Source organism: Ixodes scapularis, unplaced genomic scaffold (assembly GCF_016920785.2).
Source record: "Ixodes scapularis isolate PalLabHiFi unplaced genomic scaffold, ASM1692078v2 PGA_scaffold10__122_contigs__length_95168666, whole genome shotgun sequence".
NCBI classification, from domain to species: Eukaryota; Metazoa; Arthropoda; class Arachnida; order Ixodida; family Ixodidae; genus Ixodes; species Ixodes scapularis.
In genome coordinates, this window is record NW_024609836.1 from 87,377,240 (window position 1) to 87,389,444 (window position 12,205).

General features: G+C 44.2%; 1 protein-coding gene across 1 annotated transcript; it reads left to right on the top strand.

Moving 5' to 3' along the window:
* Nucleotides 1–1,267: 1,267 nt before the first annotated feature.
* Nucleotides 1,268–6,841, top strand: LOC121834838. The gene has a single exon (XM_042288723.1). The coding sequence runs from the start codon at nt 1,646–1,648 to the stop codon at nt 5,954–5,956; it is 4,311 nt and encodes a 1,436-aa protein (XP_042144657.1). The 5' UTR covers nt 1,268–1,645; the 3' UTR covers nt 5,957–6,841.
* The last annotated feature ends 5,364 nt before the right edge of the window (nt 6,842–12,205 follow it).

A 12,205-nucleotide genomic window follows, 5' to 3' on the forward strand; every position in this document is an offset into this window, starting at 1 on the left:
AGGATGTCAGGGAAGGGACCGCGGTCAGTCTTTGATGGAACATTTTTTAGAGCCCACTGAAGACTACTCGTCGTCCGAAATCACTCCCTTCAAGGCAAAGTGCCAAGCCTACGGGAAAGTAATCCCAAGCCTACGGGAAAGTAATTTCAGAATTAAAAACTTCCACTTCCAACTTCAAGCTTCATCTCATTTCGCGTCTCAAACAAACTTGAAAAAATGTATTACAGTGTCCCTATTTCTGTATTTGCATTTCTGCCCTCCCTAAAATGTATTCCTGTATTTGTATTTCCAAATACATTTTGCCTCTATTTAAAATGTATTTCCGACACGCGTCACGATACAATTTAACAGGTATATTTCAGTACCAGTATTTTAGCTACTATTTTAATCTGTCCCAGTATTTGTATTTCGAAATACATTTTTGAGTATTTCTGCCCAACCCTGGTGGCAAGTATGTCCACGGGTCATTCCTTGTTTCCGTACTTTATAAACTGCATTTGTTACTTTTCTGATCTAAAATACTGAATAAAAACTACTTTCATAAATACTTGAAACGGTCCGCGTCACTTACATTTTGTATTTCAAAAAAAAAAAAAAAAGCTTTTAGCGGCTCTGACCAGTCGTAATGCAGGAGGTGGCCAGGACCAAAACCTTCACGATGTCGTCCCATATCGCGCGCTTTCGGCACCGCGGGTCGCCCCCGTAGGTGGCAGAGGGTTCCGCGTCGTCCGGTTAAAATATGACGCACTGATGATTAGCTACTCCCTCCGTTTCCTCTGGCTTGCCCGAACCCTGAGAGATGTGGAAACTGCAAAAAAAAAAAAAAAAGTAGACGCCTAAATATGATTGCAGGGCCCTTTATTATTAAATGTGCGTTTTTCTGCGTTTTACTAAAATCAAAAATAATCTCCCATCTGTATTTCTGGCAATGACACGATAATAGGCGTAGAAAAGTAAATGAATAATGTTGCATTATCCTAAATCAATCATTGCAACAATTGTGGGACAATAAATTGGGCTATCGCATTGCGCCCAGCATTTTTTATGCACATTAATACTTCCGTCGCAACGTAGGCCAAAACAAAATGTTTAGACCTTCGGCATATGTTTATATGTTTTTTTTTCTTGCGCCATTAACGTTCGTAATTTTGTATATTTCTTTATACATGACTGAAGTCCAACAGAATATTAACATTCGAGAATCCTAATAAATCGAAGAATCAAGATGAACAAAAAAACTAACAAAGACAATGTTGTTACGATGCGATGTTATCGCTTATCGCTGTCGCGGCCGCAGCAGAACTGCTGAGTCAGGGGGGCGTACCTCTGGTGCTTGCTGCCGATATAAGCGGCATCGCCGGCAAGCTTTGGGCTCTTTTGGTTCCGGTTGCCGAACAATAAACGCTGCCAAATAAACGTCGGTCTCCGGATTCGTCAATTCTCCCGGAGAAACGTAACAGCTGGTGGCAACGGTGGGATGGATCGACGACGCCGGGTTCCATGGGTGCTGTCGGTGAGTGCCTGAGGCTTCCTTTCCGTTCACCGAGCAGCTTAAGTGTTTAAGGCAGTTAGTTCTGTGGTGTCGCCAAACGGTTGATATGGGCGCTGGGCAAAAGTAGCCAAACTTTTTTGGAAATTTCTGAACATGGATCCGATAAATCTCGCGGCGATTGTGAAGCCCGATTTAATGCTCTTAGCGGAAGAGCTGGGTGTTAAAGTGGTCAAGGCCATGAGAAAGCCCGAGATTATCAAGGCCATTGAAGATTGTGGCGCGGGCGCCGACGAAATTTCCGAGTGTTGGAGCGAGGTGCAGAAGAGACAAAGGGAAGCGGAACTTCACGCGGCTCAAGAAGGGCTTCGCGTTGCTCGAGAAAAACTTGAGCTAGAAATGCTTCAACGTAACTTTGACGCTGGTGAGGCCATTGTGGTGGATAACAGCTCGAAAAAGTTTGACATGCGAGCCCTTTTGCAACCTTTTCGCGTCGGCGGAGACATGGGTCTCTATTTAGTAAATTTCGAACGGGTTTGCGTTAAGATGGGTCTTGTAGAGTCGAGCTGGCCTCAAAGGCTCTTGAGTTTACTGCCAGCGGAGGTGGCCGACGTTTTGGCCCGACTAGATCCTACAGCAGCCGATGACTACGCGTCCGTAAAGTCATGCCTGCTTAGGAAGTTCAGGTTGTCGCCTGAAGCTTTTCGACAGAAATTTCGAGAGACAAGGAAAGGACCGGACGAAAGTTACGCGGAGTTCGCTTATAAGCTTAAAGGCTTTCTGGAAAGTTGGCTCCGTGGTGTCAACTCTTACGAGGATCGTGAAAAGGTGCTGGAGCAGATAGCACTAGAGCAGTTTCTCTCCTGTATTCCGACAGGTCTAAAGGAGTGGATTCAGGATAGACCGGAAGTAGAAACGGTGCAAAAAGCTGCAGATTACGCGGATGAGTACTGCTCTAGGCACGGGAAGAAAGTTGTTGAAGAAAACCGTAGATCAAACCGTTTCTACGAACGATGCGGACCTCGCACGTTCGTGAAGAAAGGCGCCGAAAAGGGCAAAGAGAGTGAAGTACCGACAAAGGGAGTGTCTGATTCAGACGAAAACAAACGTAAAATGAAGGCGTTCGAGGAGCGTAAACCAATAGTGTGCTACAGGTGTAAACAGCCTGGTCATGTCGCTTCTGGTTGCCGCGTCCCTAAAGTTGCTCCCGTTAACTTGTGTCTGGGAGAAGCGGAGGACTTACTCAGGCCGTATCTGTACGACATGAAAGTAAATGGTAAATTCTGCAAAGGTTTACGAGATACCGGCGCCACGTATGATCTGGTACACTCTTCGCTAGTGGAGCAAGAACATTTTACAGGCGACTGTGTGTGGATCCGTCAGGCCTTGGAAAATCGGGCAGTTAGTCTGCCCGTCGCTAAGGTAAAACTAAACGGACCTTTCGGAGTAGTGGAAACGGAAGCAGCTGTTTCTGACGGAGTGCTTCCAAACTGTCCGTACATACTGTCAAACAGAACTGCAAGGCAATTGAGCGAGTCGGGTATACCGCTTGACATGAATCCTGTTCTAGTCGTCACGCGCTCAATGACAACTAGTGCAGTGCCGGAAACACTTCAGACGGAAGCGCGCGCGTCGACTGGTAAAACCAGCAGCGGGCCCGATAAAGAGCCGAACGAAGGAGCTGACATGACCACGCTGGTTTCGCCGGAGAGCAGCAATTTTCGTGCGCTAGCCGGTGTAGATAAGCTTACGCTTATCGCCGAACAGTCATCCGACCCGAGTCTTTCAAAGTGTCGTGATAGCGTGGGAAAAGATATCAAGCCGAACATCTCCTTCTTTATGAGCAACGGCATTCTTTACCGTAGTTTCAAGGACAAATCGGGGAACGAGGTAGATCAGATTGTCGTTCCATCCAAGTATAGAATTGCATTACTCGAGCTTGCTCACGGAGAAGGGTGGTCGGGACACCTAGGAATCACAAAGACCAAGTGCAGGCTTTTGGCAGAATATTATTGGCCGGGCTGCTTTAAGGAGGCTGAGCAATTCGTCCGTTCTTGCGACACCTGCCAAAGAACAGGACGACCAAACGAGCGCCGAAAGGCGCCTCTCACACTAGTGCCCATAATCACGGAACCTTTCAAAAGGCTAGTGATAGACGTCGTAGGACCCCTACCTACAACTAAGACGGGTTTTAGGTACCTTCTAACGATATTATGCCCAGCCAGCAAGTTCCCAGAAGCCGTTCCAATGAAAGAGCAGACATCGGTCGAAGTAGTAGATAACTTGCTCTCGGTCTTTTCTCGGATCGGGTTTCCTAGTGAAATTCAATGTGATCTGGGTAGTGTTTTTACCAGTGCTCTAACAACCAGCTTTTTCGAGAGGTGTGGCATTAAGATTGTTCACAGTTCTGTAAGCCACCCGCAAAGTAACAGCGTAGAGAGAGCGCACTCGGTAATGAAGCGCATTCTCAGGGCCCTTTGTCACGAACAGAAAAAAGAGTGGGACTTGGCATTGCCCGCTATGCTTTTCGCGTTGCGAACCGTTGCTCACGAGTCAACTGGTTTCACGCCAGCGGAACTGGTCTATGGACGCAATTTGCGTTCACCTTTGCGGTTGCTGCGCGAGGGCTGGGAGGGTGAAGCCGAGAACCCAACAGTGGTGGAGTATGTGCTTTCCTTACTAAACCGTCTCCACAAAACGCGTGAGCTAGTTGAGGCTAACCTGGGAAAAGCGCAGTCGCGAGGTAAAACCTACTATGACAAAAACAGCCGCCTCCGAACGTTTAAGGTGGGTGACAAAGTCCTACTTTTGAGGTCTTCTAAGGCTCATGAGTTGGAATTGCAATGGGAAGGACCAGCAACGGTCCAGCAGAGGCTATCAGAGACAAATTACGTGGTAAAACTGCCAGGTCGCAGAAAAGAGGTCCGCATATACCATTGCAACCTTATGAAGCCGTACGTGGAAAGGGTGCAAGTAGTCAGCATTGCACTAAACCAACCAGAGGAAGTTCCTACACGAATTCCTGAGCTGGGAAAAACCGACGGGATCCTGACAATCGCCGAAGTCGTAGAGGCCGCAGTCGATAAGACGCTCACCCAAAACCAGTTTTCGGATCTTACGGCATTAATTGGCAAATACCAAAAATTGTTTTCAACTATTCCCGGAAGAACGAGTCTAGTCGAACATGACATCGAAGTGAGGACTCGGTCAAATATTCAGTGTAAGGCCTATCGCTTTTCCCCCCGCCAAGAAAAGCTATTAAAGGAGTCCGTAGATCAAATGCTAGAGCTAGGGTTGATTGAGCGGTGCGAGAGCGACTTCGTGTCTCCTATGATTCTGGTAGAGACTCCAGGAAAAGAACCTCGTCCCTGTGTGGACTACCGAAAGTTAAACGCGGTAACGGTAACAAAAGTCTACCCAATCCCTAATATCGAAACTTGCCTTGAGAAAGTAAGCAAAGCCAAGTTCATCTCAACCATCGACCTCGTTAGAGGTTACTGGCAAGTGCCACTTACCGCGAACGCCAGTAACCTTGCCGCCTTCATGACCCCGTTTGGTGTTTTTAAGCCGCTTGTCCTGAGCTTTGGACTGAAAAACGCACCCTATGCGTTTTCGAGACTGATGAATCTGGTACTGGTCGGAACCGAGTCTTTTGCGTTACCGTACCTAGACGACGTCGCTATATTTTCGGACACGTGGAGAGAGCACGTTCAGCACCTAGAACAGGTGTTCTCGCGCCTGCAAGACGCAGGACTTACAGTCAAGGCGAAAAAGTGTAAGTTTGGCCGAGGCGAAGTATCGTATCTCGGACACGTAGTCGGTCAAGGAATGAGACGTCCACAAGAACTCAAGGTTCAGGCCATTAAAGAGTTTCCCTTGCCACAAACAAAAAAAGATTTGATGTCCTTTATCGGACTGGTGAATTACTACCACCAGTACATTCCCCAGTTCTCTGAAAAGGCGAGTCCCCTGACGGATGCGCTCAAGAAAACTGAGCCCACTAAGATCAAATGGGACGAACGCAAGATAGAGGCGTTTGAGGCTCTTAAGTTAGCCTTGGCGACTCAGCCCGTATTAGTCAGCCCTGACTACACAAGACCCTTCTTAGTGCAGTGCGACGCCAGCGAAAAAGGACTCGGCGTCGTTCTAAGCCAAGAAAATGAAGGGGAAGAGCACCCCGTTTTGTTTGCCAGCAGGAAGCTAACTTCAAGGGAGCAAGCCTACAGTACCATCGAAAAAGAATGCGCTTGTCTCGTATGGGCTGTAGAAAAGCTTCGCTGCTATCTCTATGGTTCGGAGTTTATTTTAATTACAGATCATAGACCGCTCACATGGCTTCAGCAGCTGTCCCCCAAAAACGGTCGCTTGTTACGCTGGAGCTTGACCCTCCAGGAATATTCTTTCTTGGTTCGACATAAAAAAGGAAAGCTTCATGCGAACGCAGATTGTCTGAGCCGAGCGCTCTAACCGGCGCACAGTGCGATTTTCTGTTTCTTTTGTCTCATCTGCACATTTGTAAATAGTTCCATTCAATTTCATTCATTAGCTGTCTATTCCCGAAAGATCGGGAACGATATTTTCAAAAAATTCTGGCGGCGTTTGGGGCATATTTTGTAACCTATTTCTTTTGAATAATTCGTGCTCTCGGTGAGTGGAAAGGGCGTTTCGGGTGCCTCCGCAGTTTCTGTGGTGCTTGGTTGTTGTTGGCCCTTCTCATTCCCCTCAGAAGCACGACGGACCTCTGTTGTCATCCCGACGTCCTGGCACCGACGGCACGTGACAGCCGCTGCTACTCCTGGGCCGCTGGCGACTTTGGCTCATGGTCGCAAGGATCGCCATCACCGCTCCTTCCTGCTCCTCTCGGACCGCACAGTCGACGCTTCCGACCAGTCAAGGACACTGAAAACTGCAGTGACGGTGTTGGGCCGCGCGTCGACGCTTCCGGCCAGTTTCGCAGACGGTGTTGGGCCCTGCGTCTCCAGGACTTCCCGCCCTTCGGATCAGCGCAAGCTGAACCTGTATACGCTGTGAAGGTTTCTTCGAGCAACGACTGTGAAGTTCTGCGCAAGCAGCACTAGGATTACGCCGTTCGTTTGTCTGTCGAACATTCCCAAGGACGTGCTTGAAACCTGGAGAGTGGCGGGAAAATTGTTTTATGCGGTTTCGCCCTAAAAGGGGGAGGAGTTGTTACGATGCGATGTTATCGCTTATCGCTGTCGCGGCCGCAGCAGAACTGCTGAGTCAGGGGGGCGTACCTCTGGTGCTTGCTGCCGATATAAGCGGCATCGCCGGCAAGCTTTGTGCTCTTTTGGTTCCGGCTGCCGAACAATAAACGCTGCCAAATAAACGTCGGTCTCCGGATTCGTCGATTCTCCCGGAGAAACGTAACAATGTCTTATGCTCAAATTTCAATATTATTTTTAATGTGATGATACTCAGCTCTGTCTAATAACTTTTAATGGTTAGCTCATTAGTATATGCTCACAAATGAAATATCGAGGAAATTAATGAATATATAATAAATTATCTGTCGATTTTCTCACATGACATGTCGCAAGAACGAACATTACGCCAATAATTGGCATCATATTTGACGCTTCAGTTGCTAACACACTGCCTGAATGTTATTTTGTTGATCGTTTAAACTTCTGCGAAAAATTAAAGTGCCGTGAAATGTAGTTTAACGTCCTGCGCATAAATGCTAGAAGCATAAAAGATAAGAGAGTCGAACTCAACGTTTTTTTTTTTGTTTGTTATCTGTGTTAAACTTTGATGTGCTTGTGTTCGCAAAAACATGGTTGACAAGTATTGACGTCGCCTAGATATAGGAAATTGTAGATATGAAGACCTCATTAGAGATAAAAAGCAAGGAGCTAGGAGTAGCAATTTTTACGAAACAGAGTTTATCGTGCTACGTTATCGACGACTTCAACACGATCGATGCAAATGTTGAATGCATGGCGATAAAAATTAAAATATTTTTATTGCTGTAGTTTACCGGCCGCCGTGCGGCAATGTCTCAGCATTTCTAGAATTTCTAGACGAACAATTTTCTTTCCATAGTTTTGTTTAACCCGAGACTGGGGTATTTCGGAAAAGGGACGAGAAGAAAAGAGGCCACAAGGAGGCGACGTCTCAAAATATTGAGACGTCGCCTCCTTGTGGCCTCTTTTCTTCTCGTCCCTTTTCCGAAATACCCCAGTCTCGGGTTAAACAAAACTATGGTTAACTTCCACCAGCTCGCCTGCACCCTTACAATTTTTTTAATTTTCTTTCAGGGTTCAATTTTTTTTACTTAAAGATATCGGTATGAGCACCATATCACAACATGCAAACATGATAGAATTTAATGACCTAATAAGCCAATATACCTGCCGTGAATTGATTACACCGCCCACAAGAGTAACCGCTGACACTGCGACCTCGCTTATTATCTGCCTCACAAATATAGACGCCTATGGTACGGCATCAGGCATGTTTTACGGGGACATTAGTGAACATCTACACATTTTTGTTTAAGTGGAGTACTAAAAAGTATGAACACAAGCAAGTATTTTTACTTTTTTTCTTTATTGAGCCATAAATACTGATATTTTAACGTATTTTAAAAATCTAACTGAAACCAACGACTCGAGCATGCTGAGTATTTCGAGGAAAATGTACCTGTAGCCTTTTCACTGTTCTTAGAACAATTCAGACGGTGCTAGAATGAGACCTTTTCTATGCAGACAAGAAAACCTAGAAGGAAAAAGCAGGGGAAGCCATGGGTTACCGCTGAACTGTATACAACAACAAAAGAAAAAAAATAACAAACTTTACCATGCATTTATTCAAAATAAAAATTCTAATATACTTCGTAAATAAAAAATAAAATAAAAAAATGCTTGCATTGAGCAAAGCAAAGTGCATATATTATCAAGAAAAAGTTGCAAGCATTCATGAAGACCAGAGAAAGCTGTGGGAAATGAGAAATGAATTGTCAGATAGAAAAGAATAATGCTGTATTCTAGAGGAAATTTTATCAGGTAATCAGATATTATCAGAACAACCCGCAGATACAATGAGCCAGCACTTTATACATGGGGATCAGTATCTATAGACATTATCTGTTTCCCGTCGTTCTCAGCCAGGTTGGTTCCGTATCTGGTACGCGGGACGAAAAAATAACAACACACTTTTAAACTGAAATACGCGAGAAAATATATGGGAGGCAAAACAAAAATATGTAACAATCGCGCACTTTTTTTTTTTTTTGCGAACACCTTTTAGCGGCGTGCAGAGATCAAAACGATGTTTTACCGCATACCAGAAGTGACGACATTCAAGATGGCTGCGCCCTTGTGGAAAACGTGTATCAGAAAAAAAAGAATTTACCAAACTATGTATGTGGAAAGGCTATTGAACTTGATAACGCTGGTTTCGGTTTCATATCAAGAAGTTCTGCAAATTATAAACAAATCGAAAAATAACGCCTCAGCCGGGAACGAGGACATCAAATCAGAGCCTGTTAAGCACTTGGTGCATGCAATAAGTCCCGTTCTCTCAAACTTAGCAAATGAAATTATTTCAAGTGGAATCTTTTCTAGCAGGCTCAAAGTAGGTGGAACGGTGCCTGAGTATAAAGGGGGAGGCGAGAAGAATATTAACATTTATAAGCCGATTTCAAGCTTGTCTATATTTTCAAAAATATTTAAACTATCATACATAATAGGCTACAAGGCTTTTTCACTAAAACCGATGTCATAACCTCACGCCATTATGAATTACAGAAACATTGGTCTACAAAGAAGGCCTTTCTTGGCATCAAATATGAAGCAATTTCGAATATTGAAAATAAATTATACACTGGGGGTATCTTTCTTCACCTAAGCAAGGCGTTTGATACGGCGCAGCACGAAATAATTTTGCAGAATCTTGAGAGATACGGCATTCGTAGAGTAGCGCCACAACTAATAAAGGGTTATTTGACTGATCGTTATCAATACGTACTCGTCAATAAAACAGCCTCCTCCAAGATAAAAATACAGCATGGTGTTCCCCCGGGATCCATCTTACGCCATTTCTTATTTTTGAAATACACAAATGATGTAACAATGATACCCGCTCCGTAGGAAGTAATTACTCGTGACCCAATCAAACTTTCAGTAGCTTAACGAAACAAATTATTGAACGCACAACACTCTTATTTATTAAAGCTCTTCGATTGGATACCAGTGGATAGACCTCAATTGAACACAAGCCAGACTAAATACATAATCCTTACTCCAGCAAATAATCGAGGCTCGGTACACCTAAACCTAAAACTTGAAAACTCAATATTGAAATAGGTGAGCATGAAAAATGTATAGGTATTTGTTTCACGGAGCAAATTTCATGGAATAGCCATATTGACAAGCTACAAACCGATTTCTGCAAAACTATTGGCATTATGTGTATAATGACGCAGTTTGTTTCACTCCCGCTACAAAAGAGTATGTATTACTGTTTTCTTTTTGCTCTAAATTAAGTTACGCAATATTGGTATGGGGTACTAAAACCACTTTAGATAATAATAATTTATTAACTGTACAAAAAGCTTTTAAGGATCTATGAAAACTACCCCAGAGATTATAGAAACTAGCGCACTGATCCACATTTTCTTAAACATAACATGCTAAATGCAATTAGATATATTATTTGAAACTGCTGCAATTAATCCATAAAAACAAAACCAACCTAACCCCAGACGATCAGCAATCAGCAGTGTGTACCATGCGACGTCCGAAACGCAAAGTAGCTAGTATAAGAACAAACTATGGTCGAGAAAGTTTAAGTTTTTAAATCGCAACAATCCCGAATAGCGAGGAGCTCGAAATTATTTATCAAGTTTCCATAGCGCAGTTTAAACGAAATGTTAGAGAGTACCTTGTTGCCAGTGAATTTGTTTTCTCTTAATGTTCCTTTGGGATTTTTACTGTATTGGAAATTATTAATGCATCGAGTACCGGTATGTTATGTGAATTTATATACAGATAAAAGTTTTTTTGTTTGTCTTTTTAAATTTTATTTCGTGCTTCTCAGACTATATCCTAGATTTGCGCATATTTGCATGTGTACTTTTCTTGTATGTGTAGAAATATTTCTTGATTCTGTAGATCTTATTTTGTTCTGTACGTTTTTTGTTTTCTAACTTCAGTTTGATATTTTCGTTGTTCATTTAGTTATACTGGTTTGCACTTTAATTTTTTTTCTTATTTGGATTGCAGGACAATATTGTAGAATAGTTTCTTTTACACCAGTATGCCATTTTTCTTGCTTTTTCGTGCTTTCTGTATAAATGTATAAAAGTTTATAACCCTTATTGAAAGTTTTTTCTTGTGTGTACCTTGTTTTTATGTAATTTGTTGCACGCCAAGAGGGGGCTAAGGCCATCTCAGGCTTCACGCCTTTTGCCTTAAGCCATCCCGGCGTACCAAATCTGCAGGAACAAAACACGAATGAAGGAATGAAGGACGGGCGTTTGTGAGCTGCTGTCATACAAGAAACCACGTCTACACAAAGATATACGCGCTAAAATATTGCTTCCGTACCCGCTTGAAGGGACCATGAAATTATTTTCCAGCTTTTTCCAAATGAAGACCACAATTGACCTTCAATGTTCGTAGAACCCGGAGCAGGAATCTGTTTTCGTTTTATTGACTCCAGATGAAACCCAGAAACTCATGTTTGCGTTTCTTCTAGTCTCGACCGGACTCGGCTACTAACATGTGAGATCACGTGTCCGTGACGTGAAGCATGCCTTTCTACTGGAAGCGCAAGTTCTCCCAGGCCGGTTGACGGAGTCGCGTTGACCAAGCGTCGCGTTGCGTCGAAACGTCGTTTTAGCGTCGACGTTTCGACGCAAGGACTTCGAAACGACGTCACCTGCTGATGTTTCCGTGAACGACGATTGCTTCGTAGGACCCGTTGGTCCACGAGGCCCGTGAAATTAACGCCTTGGCTATAGATACGCCGCAGCTGGGTGAAGTGCAGCTTATGATGTTTCTGTATAGCGAAATTATGGGCCATGTACCGTACGCCGGCAAGCCCACGAGGCAAACCGAGAACCCACCCGACGGAGGCTATAGCAGTTCGGCGCCAGAACCGGCCACGGAGGAGTGGCGATTACTCAGTAAAGATTGGCAGGTTCACATTTAGGCTGCGAACACAAAACGCTAGAAACGAACCTCTGGTGCTCTCGGTGACGCTGCGGCTTATGCAACCGGATGTTCAACTCGGCAATTTTCATCGAGTGCATTCGTCGACAATTTTATCGTTTGCGAGCACGGTACGAGTGACACACTACTCGTATCCAATAATGAAGATAAATTGAACTGACGTGCTCGGAAAAAAAAAAGACCCCATTACTGTGGATGTTGAGGTCATTCGCTAGGTGGTGTAACCACTCACTCCTTGCAAAAAGTTTCGTCATAACTCATTCATTAATCCACCCATTCATGCACTCAGGTTTGTTGCGACTGTTTGAGGGAGAAAGCGTAAGATATAGTCCCCTTCCACTCGCTAAAATTTCATGCCAAAGGTTAGGATTTAGCCTTCCTAATCCAGCGTGCTAGTTTCCTTCTGATCACATAAGCAATATGCAGTCAGTAAAATACTGTCTGAAATTGTTTGATGGTTCCTTTAACTACTACTGCATCAAGGATTCGCTTCTTTCTAATACATTTAGCCCCCCCCCCC